We start from the raw sequence: 23,960 nt of genomic DNA, 5'->3' as shown, positions 1-23,960 counted from the left end.
AGAGCAAAAAAACAAAAAAAGCAAAAATTATTAGAAATAATTAAATAAAAGAGAAAATAAAAATTAATAGGTAATAAAAAAGTGGAAAAAACTTGAGTAATAAAAGATAAGGATAAAAGTAGAAAAGAGTTGTTAAATTATTTTTCTCTCTCATCATTATAATATCATAAATAATTAAATAATTAACTCATGGTTAATTTTTTAAACACATGACAGCATTTTAGATGGAAGGTGAGCATACACCTGAGTTAAAGGAGGTGAACAAAACTGCTCTCAAGTTTGATTAGTAGCAAACAAAAGAGAACTTAGTCCAAGTTGAATGCATACATTAAGCAAATTCTACAGTCATGACAAATTTAAGAACAACATAAGACTATGTTCAACGTCTGCTGCTTTCATATTAACAACCAAATATGAGTAGGTTGCACTCCCTAATTTTTAAGAAAACCCACACACCTTTAAATGCACAAAGAAAACTCGACATGGATCTAGACTTATTGACCTTCTAAGTTCTGCCGGAACATTTCCAGCAACCTAACAATTTTAACTCAAATTCCCCATACCCATCAAAATCCAAAATTTTCTCATACAACTTACTGCGTCAAGTTGTCTTAAAAAAAAAAAAAAAAGCACAAGTACAATTAATTATGGATGTCAAAATAGGCAATAAAAAATTATCTTGCCATTGGCAGTCACACGATCTCCATTATTCAACTTTATGTACTTTTTCCTCCTCTGCCATCCATCAGTTTAGTGAGGTTAAGAGAAAAATAGTTTAAACATAATAACAAGAAAATAATAATACAGTTAAAAGTACCTTATCCCAATGATAAACAGATTTCTGTCTCTTCATGCCCACATTATCATCTGCAACTAGATCTAAAACAGCACCATCCAACCTATAAAGAAAAATAAAAAGAAAATAATAATATGTAATACAGAGAGAGAGAGAGAGAGAGATCTAATTCAATGGTAAAACTGGACTAATTAAGGAATACCTTTTTTCTCCTTTCCCTTTAAAGGAATAATCTCATCTTCAACTTTCTGTGAGTACCCAAAATTCAATTTAGCCAATGGGCAATACAAACAATTCAAAATAAAATACTCCTGGAAAACATCATATTTAATTGACTATTGAGAGCAAACCTTGAATTACACTATTCAGCCATCTCAATTATCACCCCAATTTCCTGGCAATTTTCATCCCAATAAAAATCAAACAGCAGCAATCTCAATTATCAATGACAATTTCATCCCAATTATCAGCCCAATAATAAATCAAACAACTGGCAGCCATCTCAATTATCAACTTCCAAATTATCATCCCAATAAAAATGAAACAGTAGCCATGCATATCAATTTTCATCCCAATTTCCTGCCAATTATCATCCATTAAAAATTAACTAAAGTACAGGTCTCAAGCTCTGTATGCATATTTTGCAGAGTCCTTCAGTGTATCCTTCAATTCGATGCTTGACTGCTTTATTGATAACATTTTCCAATGAATAAGACTTTTTTTTTTCAGCCAAAACACTGTAAGACTACAACTCAATTAAACAAAAGGCACACAGTAGAACTTACACATAGCATTCTAGAGACAACGATACAAACTAGCAATTCATGTTAAAAGAGTAAACTCAAATAGACCATTGAAAACAAATGCTCCTGATAGCGGCAAGTATAAACCCCTTAGTTTCAGGCTTACTATAAAGGTAAGTTATACCCCAAAAAATTATTCATAGTGCATAAACCAAAAAATCACTCTCTCCAATCCTATCCATTTGTCTCAATGTTCCAGCTAAACAAATTTATAAACAGGACTGACAGCTTCATCAAGTTTTTAAACTAAATTGGAATGAGTTCAAAAGTAATTAAAAAAGCTAGGATCTACTTCGGTTCAAGAACAATGAAAATTGGATTCATTTTATTATACATGATTTTAATGAACATGCTGCATTAGGTACCAAAAAGAGAGTACGCAAGATGCTTAAGTGCATTAAGAGCATCAAGTAAAAGTACCTCCCAGGGCTTGTCAAACTCAATTAATGCTTCTTTAAGAGCAGCCCCAGCTTTCTCCCATGTTGCCAAGTCTCCTACTACAACATAAATACCAATACAAATATTGTACAATGCAATAAGTCTAAAAACCCCATCCTTCCTAGACGTAAACAGTTACTCAGAAACATAACTCATAGCATTATGTAGTACCAAAACAAATATATGTATGCCACACCCAATGAGTTGAAACGGAAAATCAGCGACTATCAATACCATGTGATGATCAACTAAAATTAAAATCCAAATAGAGACAACATGGTTGCTAGTTGTGAGGAAGAACATCTACACTTTTTTACAAAAAATAATATGGACGTATTATGTCATCCTCCCGTCTAGAGGTTGCCTATGTAAAACTGCATTCCCCTTTATATTACTGGGTTTGAAAGAGAGAGAATCTCCTATTTGCCAAAAGAAGGGGCATATTCTAAGACCTGCATTAATATAGTTGTGAAATTCGAAAAAATTGGTTAATTAATTTTGATTTAACTATAGCAGGTATGTCAGTGTTTTGAAAGATGGTTAACATTGTAACCAAAAAAGATGGTTAACATTTATAAGATATCTTTTTATGGTTATACTTGTTAAACATCTAAGCAATAAAACCAACTCTCCACTTCTATTCTCATGTTTAGTAAACATGGGAAAGACTCAAGATTGTTATTGGAACTAGTAAAGACTTGAGATTGTTAACTGCCAAATGCCCTTACCTTTATTTAATTAGTGGAAAGAAAATAGTTTACAATTTGACAAATGTGTCATGAATACAATTTCCTGCCCATTAACAGTGTGTTACAATGCTACTTGTCCAAAGTATTTTACTATTCCAAGGAATAATAAATAAAGTCAGATAGCTAATGCACATTATGACATCCAAAGTATTATGTATGTTGCTTTTGTTTGTGCTCGTCTTTTGCTTTAATCTCAGAGCAGTTGCAATATCAATTGGTGTAGTTTGGTGTAGCTGTTAGTTTAGTGGTATTTCCCTCTCTACTATTGGGAGAGTTCCTAAAGTTCAAATCCTCCTTAATTTCACTGGATTAAAGAAAAAAAAAAATGACCGTCCATTAACTTGTAAATTTGCAACTTCTTGCAACATTTTTGTAACTTGTTTCGCCTTTGTTAGTGCCCTATATTAGTTGTTTCTAGCTTTGCTGCTGGGTTGTTTTGATAACTAGTTGTTCTGTTTAGAGGAGTCTACATTCCTTTATTATTCACTATTTTCTTTTAATGAAGAGGAGCCTCCAAAATAATTCAACTGATTGTATAACCTTTTTCTTACCCAAATTTTATATTGAACCTTTGGCTTTTGTTTTTGTTTTTTACATCTTAAGCATATCATGAGTGTCTTGATGTAAATGATATACCAGTATTAACAACTTGAATTTCTTTGCTAACGATTAAAGACTTGGATTTGGATGATTTCTATTAAGGTTGATGCTAATGGGAGTGATTACTTTACAATGTTCTTATCCTTATTTCATTCTAGTCCACTGTTCATTTATAAACAACCAAACAAGAAATTTGAATGTTGAAGCACAAGCCAAAGGCACAAGCCTTTATCTATGAAATTTCGAAAAGTTTCCAATAACCCAGAAAAGGATTCCATCTTAAATCAATAGTACCAGACTATGATTATCATATGGTCAAAACCCACAGGTAGTTGAAAGTAATTTTTTCTGTTTCTTTGAGAGCCTAAAGTTTGGCACATATAAAGCATATATCATAATATCTATATCTGATAATACGTGCATTTTACTGCATCATTGGCAAATTCAATAATTTTAAAACCATTCATAGAATTCAATTCAAATAATGTTGTGCATCAGAGAGATTCCCATTTAGATTAATCATCATATCCCCAATTAATGGAGTGCTGATGTCCCTGTCTATTTTATCGTCACTTGTTTTCATGGTTTTTGAGTATCAAAAATAAGGCAAAAATCATATCAATGAAGCATGCAAAGAAGCAAATTACCAAAAACAATTCTATCGGTACAACTCAAACAGAGACTGAAACCTATGAGAAAATATATTTCAATGCATCAGAGAGATTCCCATTAGACTAAGTCATCAATCTCCAATGGAGTGCAGATATCCCTGTCTATTTTATCATCACTTGCAATCCCAAAAAGCAACAATCCAAATTCTAATTATCAATACAAAGCTCATCTGGGATTAATGAAGGCACCAGTGCCAAAGATACATGAGCTACTACCAAAGATGCAAGGATACAATACCAAGTAAGGATATATGGAACTTGTTCAATTATAGGTTAGCACAAATACTGTACCTGTTACATGTACTCACAGTTATCAAGTAGAAAGATGTGGAGGCATATATGCAATATTTGGAGCTTTTACATGTACCATTTCAGTGGTTAATAAAGTAACTGAGTTGGCTACTGTTTTGCACCAAGGAGAGCTTGATGCGGTTTATAAGATTCTTAATAATAATTGTTTATTTACTTGTATGAATAAACTATCCTTGACCAAAATATGAAGACAGAAAACCACAGGACAAAGAAGAGGAAAAAGATGATGATGAAGAAGAAGAAAAGGTGGTGGAAGTAGAAGTTGAAGTGAGAGAAGGAAAGCACAGCGTCTCAGAACCACCACCACCCATAAAGTCTTGTTATTCACCTCCTCTATTATTCAAGCAGGACCCCAAATCCCCATCTCCACCACCCGATTCTCCAACAGATCCGACCCATGAAATGTTGAGATCATTAATAAAATATTGAAATTGCCCAATGTACTTTAGGTTTTAGAAGGAGTACTTCCTCGTTTGTTTTGCAATAATCCATTGGACTAGTAATGAACTAATCAATTTCAATTTGATTACTTCCCCCAAACCCCAATCTATCTCATCTACCTCGACCGAAACACAGTGCAAAATCTAGTAAGACTTTAATACATACCATATAAGCTGTCAATAAACATTGTTTTAAATGATGTCTTAATACATACCATATAAGCTGTCAATAAACATTGGTTTAATTCAACATTCTAATTCCTATAAGATTCGAGAGTACTTCTGTTCCATTCAAATAAAACCACTTTTTCATATTACCAATGTTAAAACTTCAGCACGTGCAACCTGTAGTAGTGTCATCAACACCACTTTTTACTTCAAAACCTGCAAACAAAGGTAGCAATTACATCAGCACCGTAAACAGAAGAATGTTAATGAGAGCCTTCTAGACCTATTGAACTCACTGATTCACAATGTTACGTACATTGGACAATTTCAATATTTTATTAATGATCTCAACATTTTCTTTCTCCATCACATTTTACATATAATTTACAATACTACCCTTGAAAATTGAGGGGAAAACACACACAAGATTTTACAAAGGATCTCAGAACATTATAGTTTGGTCACTGCACAAAAAAAGCCCTATACGTACAACCTGATAACAAATGATTTACATGGGCCTCGTATATCAAAATCCAAAGTTGCAAAAGCTAAATATTACCAAAAAAAACAGGACCTTTTTTCCATGGCTGCATCAGCGTTGTGTGTTGTGAAAACTTAAATATTAATAAAACCCTGAGCAATTATTTAAGCAAAACAATCCGCCTAACACAAGTAATGTGCCTAAAAGATAAGCGCAGACACATTCACTGGTGTACTAGGACGCGAGATCAGATAGTAAATAGATCAAGCGACAAAAAGTGCAAGAAAAGACTGATGAATCATCTTCATAGTTGTGGTCGTCATCATCATCCAAACTGCTAACATTAGTCACATATTAAAGGTATACAAATACAAAGCACAGAATACAATTTAAATTCATAACATTGGCATTCCGTCAAAAGCTTCCTAAAATTTCTAATGATGTGGTGGCATTTTCATTAGCTATAGAATAATTAATTTACCTTGCTTGATGGATTGGGGTTTCAGCCTACAAAACTCCACCTCGTCGTTTATTCCATACAAGACCTTAGCTCGAAAGGTTTTAATTTGACTGTCAGCTGCATCCATTGCCTCAAAGGTAATATAAAAGGTTATACCACAACCACCCCCTGCGGTTACCTTCAGAAGCTCCTGAAACTGCATATTCGCACCCTACACAAATTAATTGTTCAATAAAATGTTAAGCATCACACAAATAATAATTCTAAAGAGGAGAAAAAACCAGCGAAGGCACACGAATTTCCTTAGAAAAAAACAATAGAAAACATCAACCTTTTCCTTGTTGAAATGCTTTATCGCTAACTCAGTAAGAGGATTGACTAGTTTGATCAAACGGTCAGACATTTGACATGGTCGAATTGCACCAAACAAAGAATACTCAGAAAAGTCATCAACCTCAAAACCCTGTTCGTCCAAAAAGACATCCATAAATATTGTAAGTTGACAAAACCCTAACATATACAAAAACATATACAGACAAAGGGGTTTGAAAAGAAAAACACACAATACTCATTATAAAGTGAATAGGAAGCACTCACATCGCTTTCCTCAACCTGCCTCATATACTCGTCCACTACATCATCAGGTAGAGAATCGCAGTCGTCACAGATGACCTCATCTTCTTCTTCTTTCAAAACATCTTTTTCACCGTCGCCGGACTCCGTTCTAGGCTTTTTTTCTGCCATTCACAAAACGAAGAAAAGTTGAAAACAAACGCTTTTTGATTCTTCAATCAAGGAGAGGCTTATATATGTGACGGCTGAGGCGGTTTATTTTATTTTGGGACATTGATTCAGTCATGGTTTGGGCCATGGACTGATCTGTGCCATTTGAAGCGTCCTTGACCATTTATTTTAATTTGCGCAATGGATTGAGCTTACTTATAGCCTTATAGGTAGCCATTTTGCTATTGTGGGCCGTCAAGAAATTTAAAAAAAGAAAAAAAGAATTACGTGTGGGCTAACTCCATAAGAAAATGCGTTTATAATTTTGAAGGCATTGTCTTTTTTTTTTTTTTCTAATATCAAATGGTAAAATTTCAATTTGCTCATGTTAGGTGGCAGTTTGTTAGCATTCTTGTTTTAATATACTTTTTGAATGAATGGTTCTGGGCGTTTGTGGCGCTGGATGAGGATTGATAATGGGCTCAATCACTGGGTTTACTAAATTTGCCTCTAGAATTTGCTCTGTAGTTTTCAAAGGATTTGCTGCAGGATTTACTAAATTCTTCCAAAAAGATAGAATGGTTTCCTACATGCTCTCATTATCCAAGAACTTTAAATCTCACAATTCAACACCAAGTTTTCCGGATGAGGATCCTCTGCCATACTGTTTTGTACCAGGCCATACCAGGCTTTTAATCTCAGCCATTAAAAAAAATTATGTGGTTGAGATTACACCATATTTTTTAGGTCCAATTGTTTTAATTTTAACCATTTTTTTTTCTCTTTTAATAGAAAAATGAAATTTTTTAAGGCAAACCCATCCCCATCCCAGACCCCCACCCCTTTCCTCTTTCCGGCGACCTCCCCCGTTGCCGACTTCCTTATCCACCTCTGGCAACCACAAATTGACTCTCTCCTCAGAAACCCATTGAAAAAGCCAACCATTATCACAAACATGAAAAATCCTAAACCCATAAGAAATCATGATGGGATTTGCTGCGTTTGACATCTTAAAGGTCTGCATGTGCTTTTTTTTTTTTTTTTTTTTGTGGGTCCATTTCGAGTGTACATGAACACTTCACTTTGTGGGTTTCTTTCATCTTATTGAATAAATGTTATTTTTGTGTTTTTATATTGATTCTTCTGTTTCATTTTCGAGATTTTAATGGGTGAGAGAGGAAAGGAATGGGTGGCTGCCGGCAATGGAGGAGGGAGTCGGTGACAGGGAGGCTGCCGAAAAGAGTAGAGAGGGGTAGGGTATAGGGGCTGCTTCGGGGTGGAGGGCTAGGATGGGGTTGCATCAAATCCTTTTTAAGATGTTCTTTATTGGTTTAAAGGAATAAACATTTTTCTGTTAAAAAAAGAAATAAATTTGGACTTTAAAAATATGGTGTAATCCCAACCATACAATTTTTTTAATAGTTGAGATTGAAAGCCTGGTATGGCCTGGTACCAAACAATCTGGCAGAGGATCCTCATCCAAGTTTTCCATATACTCTTCTTTTCAAGTCTACCATAATAATGATAATGACATAATATTCAATTATCAAATCCATATATATTTTTGAGTTAAATACACCGTTGGTCCATTTATTTTCACGTTTTTTTCAAGTTGGTCAACGATCTTTTTTTGTACCAAGTTGATCCATTTTTTTTTCAACGTTTACTTACTTGGTCTATTCCGTCAATTCTATTATAAATTCTATTAAAAAGAAGGATAAAATTGTCTTTCATATTATATAAATTTTAAATTTTATTTCTAATTTAAAAAATAATAAAACTAAAAAAAATTAAATTTTAAAATAGCCACGTGGCAAATAAATAATAAAAATTATAAAAATATTTTAGTCTCAAGTACATTTCCATCTGTCAACTATAGGACATATTTCAACTACTGCTGCCAAAAACAGAGAAGTAGAAAACATTTCTTGGGTTTGAGAGTGTCTTTTCTTTTCTCTGATGTCTCCTGATCCACTACACCAAAATGAAAGGTTATATCAACTTAGAGCCAGCCATGTATGTGTCACAGCCTTGATTTCTGATAGCTTGAATCTTACTGATCGATGGTTTTTTTGCTCTGTTTTAGAGCCTGATGTTGTTTCAGATTATAAATTTCATTTATTAGTCACTAGTCACACACCTTGTATGGCAACGTATATGACTCACAAATTGAAACTGAACTTTGGGCTACATGGAATGGAATCATGGATGCTGATTGGGCTTCTATCGGTAATTATGGGACTCCAGTAGGCAGATGTGTTTGGTTCACCTTCAAACAATGAACAAACCAATCCATATGAGAAATTCGAAATTCGAAATGTCTACATGTAATTCTCAATTATCCATACGAAATACAATATATATATATATATATAAAATATATATTATATTTATAAATAAATACAAAATCCACAGCTTAACTAATGCATCATGGCATGCGAACTGCATTGTTAAAGTTAGCAGTCACAAGCTCACTGATGGTTGGTGTATTGGTCACGTCCATGCTTCAGATTCACAATATATCAGCTGAACAAATTGCTGTATCATCTTTGAGTAACATGCATTGGGATTTTGGTCGAGTTGAAATTTAGTTGTGAAAATAGTTTTGATTTCTTGATGGCCCATGATGATCTCCATCTGAACTAGGAGGCGTGGTAGGGGACTCCGTGGAGGTGTAGGTCGACGCTTCAACTTTTGTTAAAGCATTTGATGCGAAGCTGTTTGCGCTGTAGGACCTAAGTGTGCTGCAACTGGCTGGCTCTAGCGCCATGGCATTTAGAAAAGGAGGTTGGTTTGGAATTGGTAAAACTTCCCTTTCTTTATTGGTTAGCATTACAACAACTTGAGCCATTGATGGTCTTAAAGCAACTGAGGCCTGTGTGCACAGAAGTCCAATTTGAAGCACATTTGATGCCTCTTTTGCAGGAAAGTTATCTCCCAAACAAGGATCAACTGCTTCAGCTAATCCATTTGATCTGTACAGTTTCCAAACCTGATATCAAAATAAAAGTTTAGAACAGTATTGTTTCTAATTCCACATCCCATTTTGTAAAATGTTCTTGCTATATATGTCCAAGAGTTCAAACTGGAAACTTACTTGGTGCAAAAGTGAGCCTAAGTCCTGTTTGAAGGTGCTATTCCTCCTACCAGTCACAATCTCAAGGACAAGAACTCCAAAGCTATAAACGTCTGCTTTCTCTGTAAGTTGCCCTTGAACAAGATACTCAGGAGCCATATACCCTCTGCACCACCATATGATAATGGCTTATTATTTGCAACATAGTTGGATGGGATCAAAAGATTTCTAGGAATACAAAGGTGGGTGAATGAAAGAGAGACTAATGCTGTCTGTACTCATTAGAGTAATAAAAATGTTCAGAAATTGCCAACTCTAATCAAGTAAGGATACAATGGATGAGAATTAGTATTAACATATCCAGTGCCAAAACTTACAGTGTTCCAGCAATACCAGTGCTAAGATGAGACTTGTCGGCAGCAAAACACCGAGCAAGGCCAAAATCTGCAATCTTTGGACTCAGGTTCTCATCCAGAAGAACATTGCTGCTTTTTATGTCCCTGTGGATTATTCTTGTGTGGGAGCCTTCATGAAGATATGCAAGCCCTTCAGCAGTTCCAACTATAATGTTAAACCGCTGCGGCCAGTTCAGAATCTGAACTTTGTTCTTATCTGCATGGGGGATAAGGATAAGGACCATGTAATTCGAGAAAGATGTAAACCTTGTAAATAATAATGCTAGATGAACCACATTTTCCGAAGGTAAAGAGAAGACGAGATTACCAAAAAGGAACTGATCAAGGCTTCTGTTAGGCATATACTCATAAACCAGCAGGCTCTCGGGGCCTTCGATGCTACAACCCAAAAGCTTCACAAGGTGCTTGTGCTGAATTCCGCTGATTAAATTCACCTCATTGAAGAACTCATCTACCCATTGCCTGGTACTGTAGAATAATCTTTTAACAGCTACAGTTTTTCCATTTGGAAGAGTCCCCTTGTATACAGAACCACCTCCCCCTTGCCCAATTTTTCTTGAGGAGTTGAAATAATCTGTGGCCTTTTCAAGTGTTTCATACTTGAAATTCAAGCTAGAATACTTGTTAATGCTTGTTGAAACCAAGCCTAGATTGCTGCGTTCTGCATAAACAACGTGATAAAATATGATATATGTTAAAACATCAATGCAAAGCACGAGTAACATATAATTTATATGACAAATTGTCAGAAGTATATATACCTTGTTTAATCTTTAATCTTGCATAGCATGCATAAGTAGCAAAGAGAGAGAGCATTATGAAGGCAGCTGCTGCTAGAACAACTGCTATGATGATTCCTCTATTCACTGACAACCCTGAAAATAAACAATATGAAAAAAAAGAAGAAATTTGGGGTATCAGGCAACATCGGTCTTCAATTGAAAGTTGAAACTTCTGATATTGTGTTTGCTTACCGAGAAAAGGTGAGAAAAAAGAGAGAAAGAAACTGAGATTTAATCCCAAATTTTCCTGAACTGAGTAACTACATTCTCCACCAAGGGAACTCAAAGATATAATTGAGTTCATGAATTCCTAAAAGAATAAGAACCTTCGAAAAAGAAAAAGGCTAATTACCATGGCCATGCTCTGCTTCTTCCTCATCATTATAGAAGTTGTCAGTTGAGAACCTCAAGTAACACCCAGCATTCAAAGCCCTTCCTTCTTTCTTCTCTTCACACCCTCTCAGCTCCTTACCTCCCTTCTCCAAACACTCTCTGCACCCATCACTCCCCACAGTTTTCCAGCACTGAGCCAAAGCATACACTGATACTGACCCTTCCACTTTTGCCACCCCAAACCCACCATTTTCCACAGCAGCCCTCGTCACATTACCAATCACAACCCCAACATTCTTCGAAAACTCCGCCTTCTCCCCAACCGCGTATTCCGAGCCACAGATCACGGCGTCCAAAGAAGCTTTTGTGGGTTCTTCATAGAAGCTGTAGTTGTCGTAGCGGAGGAAGCAACCGTCGAGATAAATGCGAGCAGAGAGAGAGGGAAGGCAGCGAGGGATTTTGGTGCGGCTAGCGGCGTAGCAGAGGAGGCAGTCGGTGTGCGAGAGGTCTTGGAAGCACTGGGCTAAGCCGTACATGGGTAGCGTGGAATTAACAAAGTGGGTGCCCCAATGGTGGGTTGTGATGAGCTGGGAGAGACTTTCCATTTCTTTGACGAAAGTGGGGATGAAATTGGTGTTCTGTGGAGGCTTGAGAGTGCCACAGTAGAGGCCAGCTTGAAAGGTTCTGGGATCCGAGAGAGATACAGAGCAAAACAAGAAGAAGATGATGAAGAAGAAGACCCATGTTAAGGTTTTGGTATGCATTGCAGAATGCAGAGCATAAATTGCACTAACAAGTTTTTCAATTTTTACAATGTTGCAAAGTCATTAAATTAAGTTGTATTTATTTGACCAAAAAACAAATTAAGTTGTATTTTCTCTTGTTCTATAAACTCTTATTAATGTGATACAGTGAGACAGTGACGTGGACTAAGATGAGAATAGTGTTGAGAGAGATGAGTTCTTTCTGTTGGGACATTGTTCTCTCTGATCATGATCGTCTGGTGCTGGTACTGCCACGTCACCTGTAACCGCGATTGAAAAGTTATTCTCTTTTCTTCTTATTACTGTGGGGTGGGGGTAGTTGAGGTATAAGAGAGGTCACCTTCCACCTGACGCCTTCTACCCACCTATGCAAATTTTTGGGTCCGAGTCCATAAAAAGACAATTTGATGTGTTCTTCTAAGTTCTAACTATCTAAGCTTTTCACAACGCACCGTCTTGGTGGGACCCCTTGTTGGACTTCCAACTGCATTATTTTACATGTCGGTCTTCTTTATGCCACGTGTAGACTGTGTGGGACTCCTACTTTGTTGGATAATTGGATAGTTGGATTGAGGCGTATATTATATTATATATGAATGCACAACAGCTTTGCGGCCGCTTCAGAAACGTGTATTGATGACGTATAATAAACATGGAATGTGACCAATGTGAGATCCTGTGCTTTTGGGCCTACCTTGCTCATTCTTCTCAGAAATATCTGTGCAGAAAGTTTAATATTGACTTTCCTACTAGTATTTGTCGAGTTTATTCTACATCCGAAAGTAATTCAACAATCTATAATATATAAATTGGAGATCTATTATTAATAGTATTGTAATTTTTAAGATAAAATCACACATTTGGATAGGTACACTCAACTGCTCCTCGAATAATAGACATAGATAATTAAATTAAGAACAGGTAAATGTCAGGATACTATATCAGAAAGTATAATGTCAACCATTGATGACATATATTGTAAGGTCAAAAAGTTTAAGCACTACTCCTCTTTTGGCGGTTTTATAGGTGGCCAACAAAAATAAAATGACTAGTATTGTAAAACGTAAACTGCAATACATATTTGGAGGCTATCCAGCTTCTAAAAGAGGAAAAATTATTGGGTTGTTGCTATATGTATGACTTCTAAAGTTTAGCACTTAAGCAGCTTATAAAAGTCTTGAGCCATTCTACATGGAATCTTCAGCTTTTTGAAAATAGATTCATTGCATCATTACAATAGGCAGTACCTTGACATTGGTAGCTACAGTCCAAAAATCTGGTTTGGCTTTCTCTTCAGCTACTGGATGCAGGGACAGAATTTAAGCATGTGACCATAATTAACATCTTTTTTTTTTGGCCATGGACCATAATTAACATCTTGAATTGACTTAAGCAACTGGGTGGAAGTTTCAGACACCAAAAGATTCTTATTTTGGTGGATTTACTGCAGACTTCAAAATTGTCTGCTATTACTAGTAAACCCCCCAAGACAAGTTGGAGAAAAAAAGAGAAGAATATGGACTATCAAATCATACAGGCTAATATTGAAAATTCTGATGGCGTGTACATAAATCAGATACATGGGGAGGTCTTAGTGGACTAGAGCCTATTGAAGGAGACATTTCCATATGTGCAATATCAATGAAAGGGGGCTTTGTTGGTGTTAGCAATTCAAAGTCCTTTTGTTTAAGCATTTGAATTACAGATGTCATGGTAGGACGCAGATCTGGTGATGCTTGAGTGCACAACAGACCCACATGAACAACTCTTGTAATTTCTTCAGTGCAGTCTCCAATTTCCATACTTTGATCAATAATTTCGGATACCGTATTGTTCTGGAAATTCTGCCACACCTATATATTGAAAACCAGAGTGCTTACTTCTTAGTAAATAATGCAGATAATTAATATGATCAATCAATATAAAACAATTGCTGTTAATTAATTTGGACTTACATTAGTGACTAAAGTTTCAAGAGGGTCTTGGGGTTCAAATTTGTTGTTCTGCACTCCACTGACTATTTCGAGTAAAAGAACCCCGAAACTATAGACATCAACCTTTTCTGTTAATCTTCCATGAGTGAGATATTCAGGAGCTATGTACCCTCTGCAAGCCATAAATGCAATGTGCATAGGACACATACACAGTGAGTTTCTATTTTAACTATATATGAATTAATTATATATGACTAGAGCAGAGGTCCTCACATTGTGCCTGCAATAGCAGTGCTAACGAGGCTTTTGTCACATGAATAAAACCTTGCTAGGCCAAAATCTGCAATTTTCGGCTTGTGTTTCAAGTCCAATAAAATGTTGCTTGCTTTGATGTCTCTATGAACTATTCTCACTTGACAGTCTTTTTGAAGGTACTCCAAACCCTCTGCTGTTCCTATGATTATTCCAAGCCTCTTTTTCCAACCCAATTCTTTCTTCTTCTCTCGGTCTTTCTTCCATAATATCAGAAAGTATTCAAGAATTCAAGATGTTAAGACACAAAGTAATTGAAATTTGATTAACAATTGTGAAACCAAGGTCAGCTAATAAAATCCCACTAATTTCTAGTGTTAGAATTGTTAGCTAGCTTACCAAATAAGGTGAGGTCGAGGCTTTTGTTTGCGAGGAATTCGTAGATAAGGAAGCAGTTTGTGTTGGTGAAGCAGCAGCCAAGAAAGCGAACCAAGTTCTTATGTTGAGCTCTGCTAATGATATCAATTTCATTGTACACCTGATCAGTCCTGTCCTTTCCACTTATGAACAAACGTTTTATGGCAATTTCTCTGCCATCCGGTAAGACTCCCTGATCACCATGAAGATTCATAATGGGATTTCAAAATTAATTAAAATAGATTTAAGAAAATAATTAAACTAAAATTGCAGGGCATGCATGTACCTTAAATACTTCACCATATCCTCCTTGACCAAGCTTATGGGATTCATCGAAGCACTCGGTAGCTTTCACAAGTGTTGAGTACTTAAAATGCAGGTGCTGTGAGCTTTGGTTTAATAATGATGACTCCTTCTCCATTCCTTCAGATGACATATAAGGATACAATTGATTCGGTAATTAAATTACCATATTATTGTTATCATGAGAATTATAGAATGAAAACCAAAAAAAGGATAGAGGAGGGATTGTAATTTCTTATCATTGCTGAAAATTACCAATTGATTTACGCCGGAAACAGTGACTTATTCGCTTGTAAGTAGGTTTACCCACACAATATCCAACAAGAAGCAAAAATGCGACCAAGCCCAACGAAAGAATATATGAGGCGTGGCGTATAGTAGATATTGCTGCAGAGATTCAGCAAATATTAAGCCATGCATACAATTAACTTAATGAGTTGGGATCTTCAGCTAATTAATTCTCTTGGTATTGATATTCTGCTTATGTCTAAATCTACGTACCTAATAAATCTTTCATTAGACATAAGCACAATATGCTGACCAAATAATTAATTAAAGAAATAAACCTTTGATTTTGAAGGGTTGAGGGACGTTGGTAGCAAGATCATCCATGACCTCTTGAAAGAAGGAGTAATCATCAGCCCTTATAAAACAGCCATCAAAATAAACACGACCTCCTGTGTGGTGAGGAAAGCAAGAAGCCAAGGCATGTGCACTCATGTTGAAGCATGTGAGACATTCTTGGGTGGAAAGATCTGTCATGCATTGTGCAAACAAATAGAGGCGGTCGGGTGGCTTACCCTTTTCAGCAACACTGTACTTTTTGCTCCCCATACTCGCATTCATCTCACCCACCATTGTATTGTAGTTAGCAATTATGTAATCTGCTGATGTGTTGCGCTCACATCTATTGCCGCACGTGCGTGAAACCAGCTCCGTTCGAGGGTTGGCGGAGCTGGAGTAGTACTGTATCATACAAACCACGACCAAGATGTAGGACGACAAAACAATGGCCGCCATGCAAGTTAGACATGAGGCTGGTCATATTAAATTAATAAATTATAGTAAGTTTGTTGTTAAGGTTGGCCATAGCCTAAGTTAGGTACCATAACTGGCATGACCAATATGGCATTAAACCGAAGACCGAGTAAAAAAACTTGAATGCATAATGAAAGAAGTAGACAAAATGGATATGTACTCGTTTACGAGCGGCTGTTGGCTCCTCGATCTTCAGTTTTCTTGTTATAACTTCTACCCTCCATTTCCTCAAAATCTGCCAAGGTCACGAACACAAGTTACACAACCATAACAATTAACAACAACAAAAAATTAACAAAGGAACAAAGAAAAAATATATATATATATATTTTAATAGAGGGTGGGAACTACTCAAGGAACACTTTTAAAAGGCTATCATAAAAGAAAGAACACTTTTAAGTTTCTATTCGAGCTGTTTTAAGCTTTTTCATTCCGTATTCTTTACAGCCACGCTAGCAATGGTGATCGGTTCACTTTGACTTTTGTTTTTGTTTTTTGTTTTTTGTTTTTGAAGCTTGGAATTGTTGGTTTATCACATCATTCACACGTTAAGTTTCTTTTTTAAAGAAAAATTTGGAGAAAGAAAATTAGAGCTTGAGAAAAATGTTGCCAGAAAACTCTCAAAGTTCCTCTGTTTAAAACTTCAAATTTAAACTCTAGATACTGAAGTCAAAAGGAGATCAAAAACATGAACGAAAATTAAATTTGCCCTATTTGAGCTATATTCCAAATTTTTTGCTTCCACTATTTCACCTAAGAAAAAATTATGTACAACGAGCAATAAACAAAATTAAGAGAAATCAAGTACTCGACAAAAGAAAAACTATGTGGAATTATGGGAAGGCTTTCCAAACCAACAAAAGAAGCAGTGTCAAAAACCATCCCACCAGCAATATTCTTCTTCATCTTTTCTCAAGATATATGCATTGTTATCCCTTTGACTTTCTACCAAAGGCAGTCAGCTATGATATATCACTAATAAATAGAAACCATAATTTACAAAATCAATTCATGTGAAGGACACCTAACTAATCAAAACTTTAATGTCAGGTTGGGAAAATTGTGGTCATCACAGCTAACCCACTGGAAATAGTTCATATGAGAAGTGTTATTTAGACCATATTCCTGGCATTATTTCCTGGCACTTGGAAGAGTTTTGGCCGAGAATGTTACTTCTGCCGCTGCCACCAGAATTTCTTCAAGACGATTATCTTGACAGTCATCATATATGTGACAGCATTGCCATAAAAGAATGCCCTATGCAATGCTAATCATCGTCCACCAAAGCCATTACTGGAATCCCCTTGCTAGAAAAGCTAACACACTCAACTCGTAACCCATCATTGACTTCAAAGTCCTTCTTACCATTGGCCTGCATGGCAAAACAAGGTTAGTAAATACATCACTTTTAAATAGGGGAATGTTTTCCATGCGCCCAAAATAATAAATGGCATTCTTTTGGTTGAGTTCATGGTCATGTCTTGCCACCATCATGTTTAAGGCAAAACAAAGTACCACTATGTAGGATGGATTCTGATCATTCTAATGGTACTCCTATAAATAGACTGAGAGGATGAGTGGGATGAGTGGGATGAGTGAAACTGTGTTGAACAACTGGCTTAGACCACTCAAATTATAGGGAGAGTTGTGCAATTCAGCTACAGAACCGGCCAAGTAAGTTCTGCTTAAATGTGGACACTGAGACAGATGAGTGGCAAGGCTAAATAAGAAAATGTCACAAATATGGAGGCTGTCATAGACCAATGCACATTAGATCAGATACTAAAAAAATACAATGCCCCAAGACTGATTGTGCTAGCAAAACAAAATTCTTGTAGCCCAACCAAAAGGGTCAGAATGAAGGCTTATTATGCAATCTAAAGGGAGTGGGTATTGGGTAAATGGTGGGAAAGGGTCTAATTATTCACTAAAAACACAGAAACATGGAAGATGTGATACAACAATGTCATAAAAACAAGATGGCACATACCTCAAACCGATACATTCCTAGGAGTCCCCCACCCAGATCAAGCACCAAGCCACCTGTGCGGATCTGAGAAACCTTGGCAGTAACCTTTGTTCCTAGCTTCAGATTTTTTGAAGTTACAGGCTCTCCAACTCTAGCTTCTTTAACATTAGCAGTTTGAAGGAGATCAGACTTAGAAGGTGGTGGACTATCTTGATGGTATGTTTTTGACTTGCCATCTGATTTTGAAGCACCAATGGGTTCAGAAGTAGTTTTAGAACTTTGAACTAAACCCGCAGATTTTTCCTCCTTGTCACACTCTGCAGCACTTCGAATTAGAACTGGAGGACTCGAGGAAGTGGAGGAATTTATCCCACTAACTTTATATTTGCCCACTGGCAATTCCTCAGACATAAAGCTCTGCTTTTCTTGTCCATTTGACGCGTCTCCAGCAGCTGCCCAAATACTAGGTGCTTCTTTCACAGATAGAACAGATTGCTCACCCACATTATTTGTCTTGTCAGATCCAGGTCGAGGTAAAGTAGCTTTAAGGGATAATTTAATGTTACCACGAACATCCTGGCCTATGCACATCAAGGAAAGCTGCTGGCCAACAGATACCACATCTGAAACCCGAGACACCTGACAAAAGGAATACTATAAATGTCAAGAAGAAATAAATCATACTAGGAAGGAAAAATCTCCTGTAATGTATATAGAATTGATCCAAAAACATTTTTATACAAAGTTAAATACAGTAAAGACTATTGTATCAATGCTAACAAAAGCTACATACATAACAACTATTGTATCAATGCCAACAACTAACAAATGAATTACATTTGAAACACCAATGTTATATCCCAATTAGGAAACACTTTAGTGGATCTAGAGCATACTAAAAACTTGAAAAATAAAGAGGGGGCAGGGAGGAACCAGGACTCTAAGACACAGAATTTCTTTTACATACCGGTTCATGTGACAACTCAGATATGTGCAGAAGGCCTTGCTGACCACCATTAAACTCAACAAATGCACCATACTCTTTGACTGAAGCTACCTTCCCTTTATAAACCCCACCAATTTCAATTTCACGTCCAAGAATAAAATCAACCTGAAGGACGGCATAAACCAAGAAAGGTACTTCAAAACAAGCAACCACTGAGAGAAGCATACCTCGTAACTAGCTACACGTAGGAAACTTGGAAATGATTCACATAAGATATATTTTACCTATGCAACAGCATTTTAATCAAACATAACGAATATAATAGCTAAATTGAGTGGCAGAAATACCTTATCTAGTACTCTCTCCATTACAGATTGATTCTTAGCAACTATGGTGAGTGTTCCATCACTCACAGACATACGTGCACCTGAGGGTGGGCATACAGTGTGAACAAAGGAAGTCAATCTACAATAGTAAGTTGCAGAATGAAACAACAGTAAGTTACAGAAAAAATAATCAGACCAGTTTCATCTTCAATCTTTCTTTTTAGAGCACCAAGAGGCCCAAGCAAGCGGCGAAGGGCATCATTGCTGTACTTCAAGGTAGCTGCACCATCAATCATAATTTTTCAAGCTCAGAAAAGAAACATTGATACGTATATTATTGCAAACGTGATGCAACTGGTTAAACACAAACCAAAAACAATTAAAGGTGAAAACTAAACCTAGTCGAGGAGAATTTCTATCCTCTTGAGTGTGTGGCGCACTGATCTCTCTCTCCATGTGGGCAAGGATTTGAATGCGACCTTTACGTGCAGGCTCTAAGCTTTCGCAAATAATATCTAAAGGAATTCCAGCAGGCTTTATATCCAACTGAATTGCTGTAATTCCTTTTTGCGTGCCAGCAATTTTAAAGTCCATGTCCCCCAAATGATCTTCCAGACCCTCAAAAAATAAAATATCTTTCTAAGCCAACTAATAGTATAGTTAAAACACAAATATATTGGTATAATTCTTAAAATTTGGAATCAGAAAACACAAGATGTAGTTACAATAAGAATTCCACATAAAAATCGATAAAATTTGATTTAATCAAGGAAAAAAATAAATATGCATGCCATGTATAGCAAAGAAAGATGACAACGTGAAGGTTTGCATTTAGCATTTAAAGACTTTGAGTATTCACTTTGAGAAAATAACAGAAACCACTGACTATTTTCAGAAAACCATCATGTAACAGGAAAATCTCAATATAATGCCATGTGAAAATCTCACCAGAATATCAGTCAATATACGGTAATCCTTTATTGTGCCAGTTGATTCATCAACTTCACTAACAAGACCTACTGAGACACCAGCTACATGTTCACGTAGTGGAATGCCAGCATCCATCAAAGCCATGCTGCCTACATAAAAGATGATACTTGTATGTTATGCAGAATATTATGTTCACATCATGCATAACTACGAAGGTTAAAGAAAGAGACTTTAATAAGGATATGCACAAAATGAATCAGAACTTATATCTTAATTTGTGTCTCAACAGGAAAAATCATTGAATGCATGTTCGTCCATTAAGTTAATTATTTAGCACCAAAAAATATACAAGAAAACTAGTTTGCAAGGAAAGAGCTAGAATTAAATACACAGAAAGATATGTCAGTAGCTATTACAGCAGAAAAAAAGATCATCAGTCAACTGGAAAGAATACCTCCACATACAGTTGCCATTGATGTTGAACCATCAGAGGCCATTACTTCAGAATTGATACGAACAGTATACGGAAAATCATCTTCAGGAGGCAATACAGCAAGGAGAGCTTTCTCCGCCAGAGTTCCTACAAATCATTACAAAGCCAACTACAAACTTTTATATTTGTAACTTGTCTAACAACTATTATTATTTATATTTCTTTTCTAGAATGAATAATTTTAAAGTTGATAAAAAAAAAAAAAAGGGCATAGATCCCCACTGTTGCTTTGATAATATAAAAAAAGGGAAAATAATATACGTCTTAAGATAGTTTTTAAAGCAAGTATGATGTGCATACAAGTTATTGCAATCATCAGACTCCAAAAGAGGATACAATAACATCATTTTCAGATGAGATCATTAACAAAATTGTACCAAGAGAGATGCATCTATGACAAGCATAAAACTTAGGAATGTGATCTCACATTCATGACCCCATACAATGCACATCCAATTATTTAAGAAGTACATACAATCCAGTTATTTCTTGGGCATGTGGCAATGTTTCTTTCTTGGGCTTTGAAAACACACACATAGCATCAACATTCAAGTTAGATGAACTGGGTATAAGTGCAGTTGTATAAATCCAAAAAGATATTAATGTTAAACAAAAGTGAACTCAAGAAACAACTTGGTTAGAGCAGAGCAGACACAAAAGGTAAAGCGAAGAAATTAAATCTCATCTAACTAACATCACTATGCTCCTATTTAAAGAGTTATAATTACCATGACCAACTTCACGCCTGTTCAATCCACCTCGTTTACCAACTTCATTTATACAGAATGGGGGAAAACTGTAGTGGAGCATGAAGCGCTTTGTTGGGGGGCCAACCAGAGAATCCAAGCGTTGAGCATCACCAGGTGCCCCAAGTGTTACAGTACAAAGAACCTGTATATACAACCAAAATCAAGAGTTAAAACCAGATTTTAAAAGCGGAAAAATTCAGTAGTTTAAATGTATACTGACCTGTGTGTCTCCACGATTAAAAATTGATGACCCATGCAACATAGGCAAAGTACCAGCTTCACAATACAAAGGCCTAACTTCATCGAGACGCCTCCCATCGAGTCTGAATCCTTCCGCAATAATTCTTTTACGGACAACCTAGCAATTTTTTTTTATTAAACATAAGAATTTTCAACCTTCAAAGATGTGAGAACCAAAATAAACTATGTGCATATGTATATGTGTGCACCTGTGTGTAGAAGAAAGATACAACTGAAAAAAATAAAGAGATATCTTCTAGTCAGTATAACTTCAAAAGTCATATGAGTAATATTAAACTACTTGATTAGGTTTAGGTTTATCTTGGATGCCTTACCTTTTTCCTCACTGTGTCTACTGCCTTCGGTAGAAGTCTCAAGCTTTCTTCATCGCAGTCTTCTTCAAGTGCTTTTTTGACGTCTTGCATAATATTCTCTAAGGCCTCTCCACGTTCAAACTGGATATTAACGTATTCCACAATGTGAAAGTCAAAAGAAGACACCATACTGAAATACCATGTGTGCCAAGATAGAGAGAGCTTTAAAATAAATTTTTGAAGTACAAATATTGATGATAATGCACCTTTCCATAGGTAGGATCAGTAAAAACAGCTTCTATAGGAGCTTCTGCCAATTTACCAACTTTCTCCAATGATCTTTCTGGCATCATTGACAATTTGTATTCCTTCTTACGCTTACCAGCTTTGGCAGCCAGTTTGATTTGAGGTTCAAGATATTTAACTGCCTGCATGATCAGAGTCCAGTTTCTTAGTAGAATTCCATAAACAAGGAGACTTCATAAAATAGTTGCAGGTTTCATGACTTACCTCAGGATGAGCCAATCTTAACCCAGCTTCTAGATCTTTTTCTGAGATCTCACGAGCTTGCACATCAATCATTAATGTTTTGTCCTTTGTACAGGCATACACTAAGTTGAGATCACTTAAGGTAAGCTGCATGTATACCCAATATGTACCAATTAGATACCGGGAATTTTTGTGAAAAGGATTTAAAGCTATAAAAACAATATTACAAGAAAATATCTGATATATAAGAATTGATATTAAGCATCACCTCATCCATAGTTGGGTTAACAATAAACTGCCCAGAAATCCTTCCTATGCGAATCACTCCAATGGGGCCACCCCAAGGAATATCCGATAACATAAGTGCAGCAGACGTAGCGTTAGCTGCCATTACATCTGGGTCTTGCTTTCCATCAGAAGAAAGAACACTTGCTGTTACCTAAACATTAAAATCAGGCAATACATATTCCGAGATAGTTAGAGCACGAATGCCATAAATGAGTACCCATCAGAAATTTTAAAAACAAGCTAACAGTAACACCATACCTGAACCTCATGGTAAAACCCAGCAGGAAATAGCGGGCGTATGGGTCGATCAATGAGACGACCACATAAGAGTTCACGCTCTTTTGGCGCGCCCTCCCTTCGCATGAATGTGTTCGGAATAACACCTTGGGCGAACTGCTTCTCTTGATAATCAACCTTACATTTACAAGAAGTAAAATGCCAAAACCCAATAAGAACCACAAAATGATTAACAAAAATTTTACCCATTAACTGCATTACATTGCTCTTTTTTTACCAACTGTGAATAATTGGAGATTTGTGAGTTCAACGGAGACATACAGTGAGGGGTAAAAAATCGCGAACAGCATCGCCTTTGGCGGAGGCCACGGTGGACAAGACTTTGGTCTCTTCCATGCCTAAAACGACGGCACCATTAGCGAAGCGAGCGATCTTTCCAGTTTCGAGTGAAATTACGCGCGATCCGATTTCGAATTCTTCTTTGAAAGCTTCGAGCACTTTGGTGCCGGCGACGGGGGTTTCGGGATCGAGTTGCTGCTGCTGCGACTGAGACGAGAAGCCCAAGCGGCCGCTGCAAATGGTGCTGAACCCTAGGGCTCGCCATGTGAGAAAGTGAGGGAGGGTGTTCAGGAGTGGATTGGCTCGGTTCACCATTGACGCCATGGCTGGCTTTGTGGAAATGAGAGAGGGAGAGCTGTTGAGGGTTTAGGGTTTAAGAGTTTTTAGCGCGGGGGGGCCGGAAATTCTATACATGCCTCAAAAATCTTCTTATTTTAACCAACTTCTCAATTTACCGACCATCACTATTTTGAAATTAATATTTTCTCATTTTACATTTTTACCCAACCTAAATTACTATCATACCTTTAATAATAATACCCAACATCTCTCCCTCTCAAACTTACTTTCAATCTTACTCTCGTAACTAAATTTCAAACCTTAAACTAATTTTTGTCTCAATATCATCAAATCAATATTGTTTTAATGAATAAAGAGTCAAATCGTCGTTTGGGAGCTTTCAAA

General features: G+C 36.4%; 4 protein-coding genes and 2 non-coding genes across 7 annotated transcripts; all 6 read right to left on the bottom strand.

The window, feature by feature from the left end:
- Positions 1–3,874: 3,874 nt before the first annotated feature.
- LOC147288765 (small nucleolar RNA R44/J54/Z268 family) lies at positions 3,875–3,966 on the bottom strand. Its single transcript, XR_015122195.1, has one exon. It is a non-coding gene; the product is annotated as a small nucleolar RNA R44/J54/Z268 family (small nucleolar RNA).
- A 128-nt stretch (positions 3,967–4,094) lies between these two features.
- Positions 4,095–4,181, bottom strand: LOC147288764 (small nucleolar RNA R44/J54/Z268 family). The gene has a single exon (XR_015122193.1). It is a non-coding gene; the product is annotated as a small nucleolar RNA R44/J54/Z268 family (small nucleolar RNA).
- Positions 4,182–5,037: 856 nt separating this feature from the next.
- Positions 5,038–6,360, bottom strand: LOC147288763 (uncharacterized). The gene is made up of 3 exons (XM_086238976.1): positions 6,250–6,360; positions 5,940–6,129; positions 5,038–5,193 (listed from the first exon to the last, which is right to left on the bottom strand). Exons 1-3 carry the CDS (start codon positions 6,319–6,321, stop codon positions 5,141–5,143), a joined length of 315 nt encoding a protein of 104 aa, XP_086095102.1. The 5' UTR covers positions 6,322–6,360; the 3' UTR covers positions 5,038–5,140.
- Positions 6,361–8,566: 2,206 nt separating this feature from the next.
- Positions 8,567–12,067, bottom strand: CRK42 (cysteine-rich RLK (RECEPTOR-like protein kinase) 42). Of its 2 annotated transcripts, XM_086239755.1 has the most exons (6): positions 11,268–12,067; positions 10,895–11,008; positions 10,441–10,794; positions 10,095–10,329; positions 9,739–9,883; positions 8,567–9,633 (listed from the first exon to the last, which is right to left on the bottom strand). In XM_086239755.1, exons 1-6 carry the CDS (start codon positions 12,010–12,012, stop codon positions 9,229–9,231), a joined length of 1,998 nt encoding a protein of 665 aa, XP_086095881.1. In that variant the 5' UTR covers positions 12,013–12,067; the 3' UTR covers positions 8,567–9,228. The 2 variants fall into 2 exon arrangements, with proteins under 2 accessions (XP_086095881.1, XP_086095882.1); XM_086239756.1 differs by lacking the exons at positions 8,567–9,633; positions 9,739–9,883 and having other exon boundaries at positions 9,898–10,329.
- Positions 12,068–13,483: 1,416 nt separating this feature from the next.
- On the bottom strand, positions 13,484–15,938 carry LOC147288761 (cysteine-rich receptor-like protein kinase 46). The gene is made up of 7 exons (XM_086241043.1): positions 15,485–15,938; positions 15,174–15,305; positions 14,902–15,038; positions 14,598–14,808; positions 14,220–14,454; positions 13,968–14,118; positions 13,484–13,865 (listed from the first exon to the last, which is right to left on the bottom strand). The coding sequence occupies exons 1-7, from the start codon at positions 15,936–15,938 to the stop codon at positions 13,551–13,553; spliced, it is 1,635 nt and encodes a 544-aa protein (XP_086097169.1). The 3' UTR covers positions 13,484–13,550.
- A 721-nt stretch (positions 15,939–16,659) lies between these two features.
- On the bottom strand, positions 16,660–23,655 carry LOC147288760 (polyribonucleotide nucleotidyltransferase). The gene is made up of 16 exons (XM_086240464.1): positions 23,259–23,655; positions 22,959–23,114; positions 22,681–22,851; positions 22,434–22,559; positions 22,190–22,351; positions 21,945–22,064; positions 21,590–21,727; positions 21,349–21,511; positions 20,582–20,707; positions 20,146–20,276; positions 19,596–19,815; positions 19,394–19,477; positions 19,219–19,298; positions 18,893–19,036; positions 17,947–18,564; positions 16,660–17,328 (listed from the first exon to the last, which is right to left on the bottom strand). The coding sequence occupies exons 1-16, from the start codon at positions 23,598–23,600 to the stop codon at positions 17,224–17,226; spliced, it is 2,886 nt and encodes a 961-aa protein (XP_086096590.1). The 5' UTR covers positions 23,601–23,655; the 3' UTR covers positions 16,660–17,223.
- Between the last annotated feature and the right edge of the window lie 305 nt (positions 23,656–23,960).

This window comes from Dryas octopetala, chromosome 4, assembly GCF_963921425.1.
Source record: "Dryas octopetala chromosome 4, drDryOcto1.1, whole genome shotgun sequence".
Taxonomy (NCBI): domain Eukaryota; kingdom Viridiplantae; phylum Streptophyta; class Magnoliopsida; order Rosales; family Rosaceae; genus Dryas; species Dryas octopetala.
Note: the sequence above shows the minus strand (reverse complement) of the source record. Positions and strands in the feature narration are given on the sequence as shown.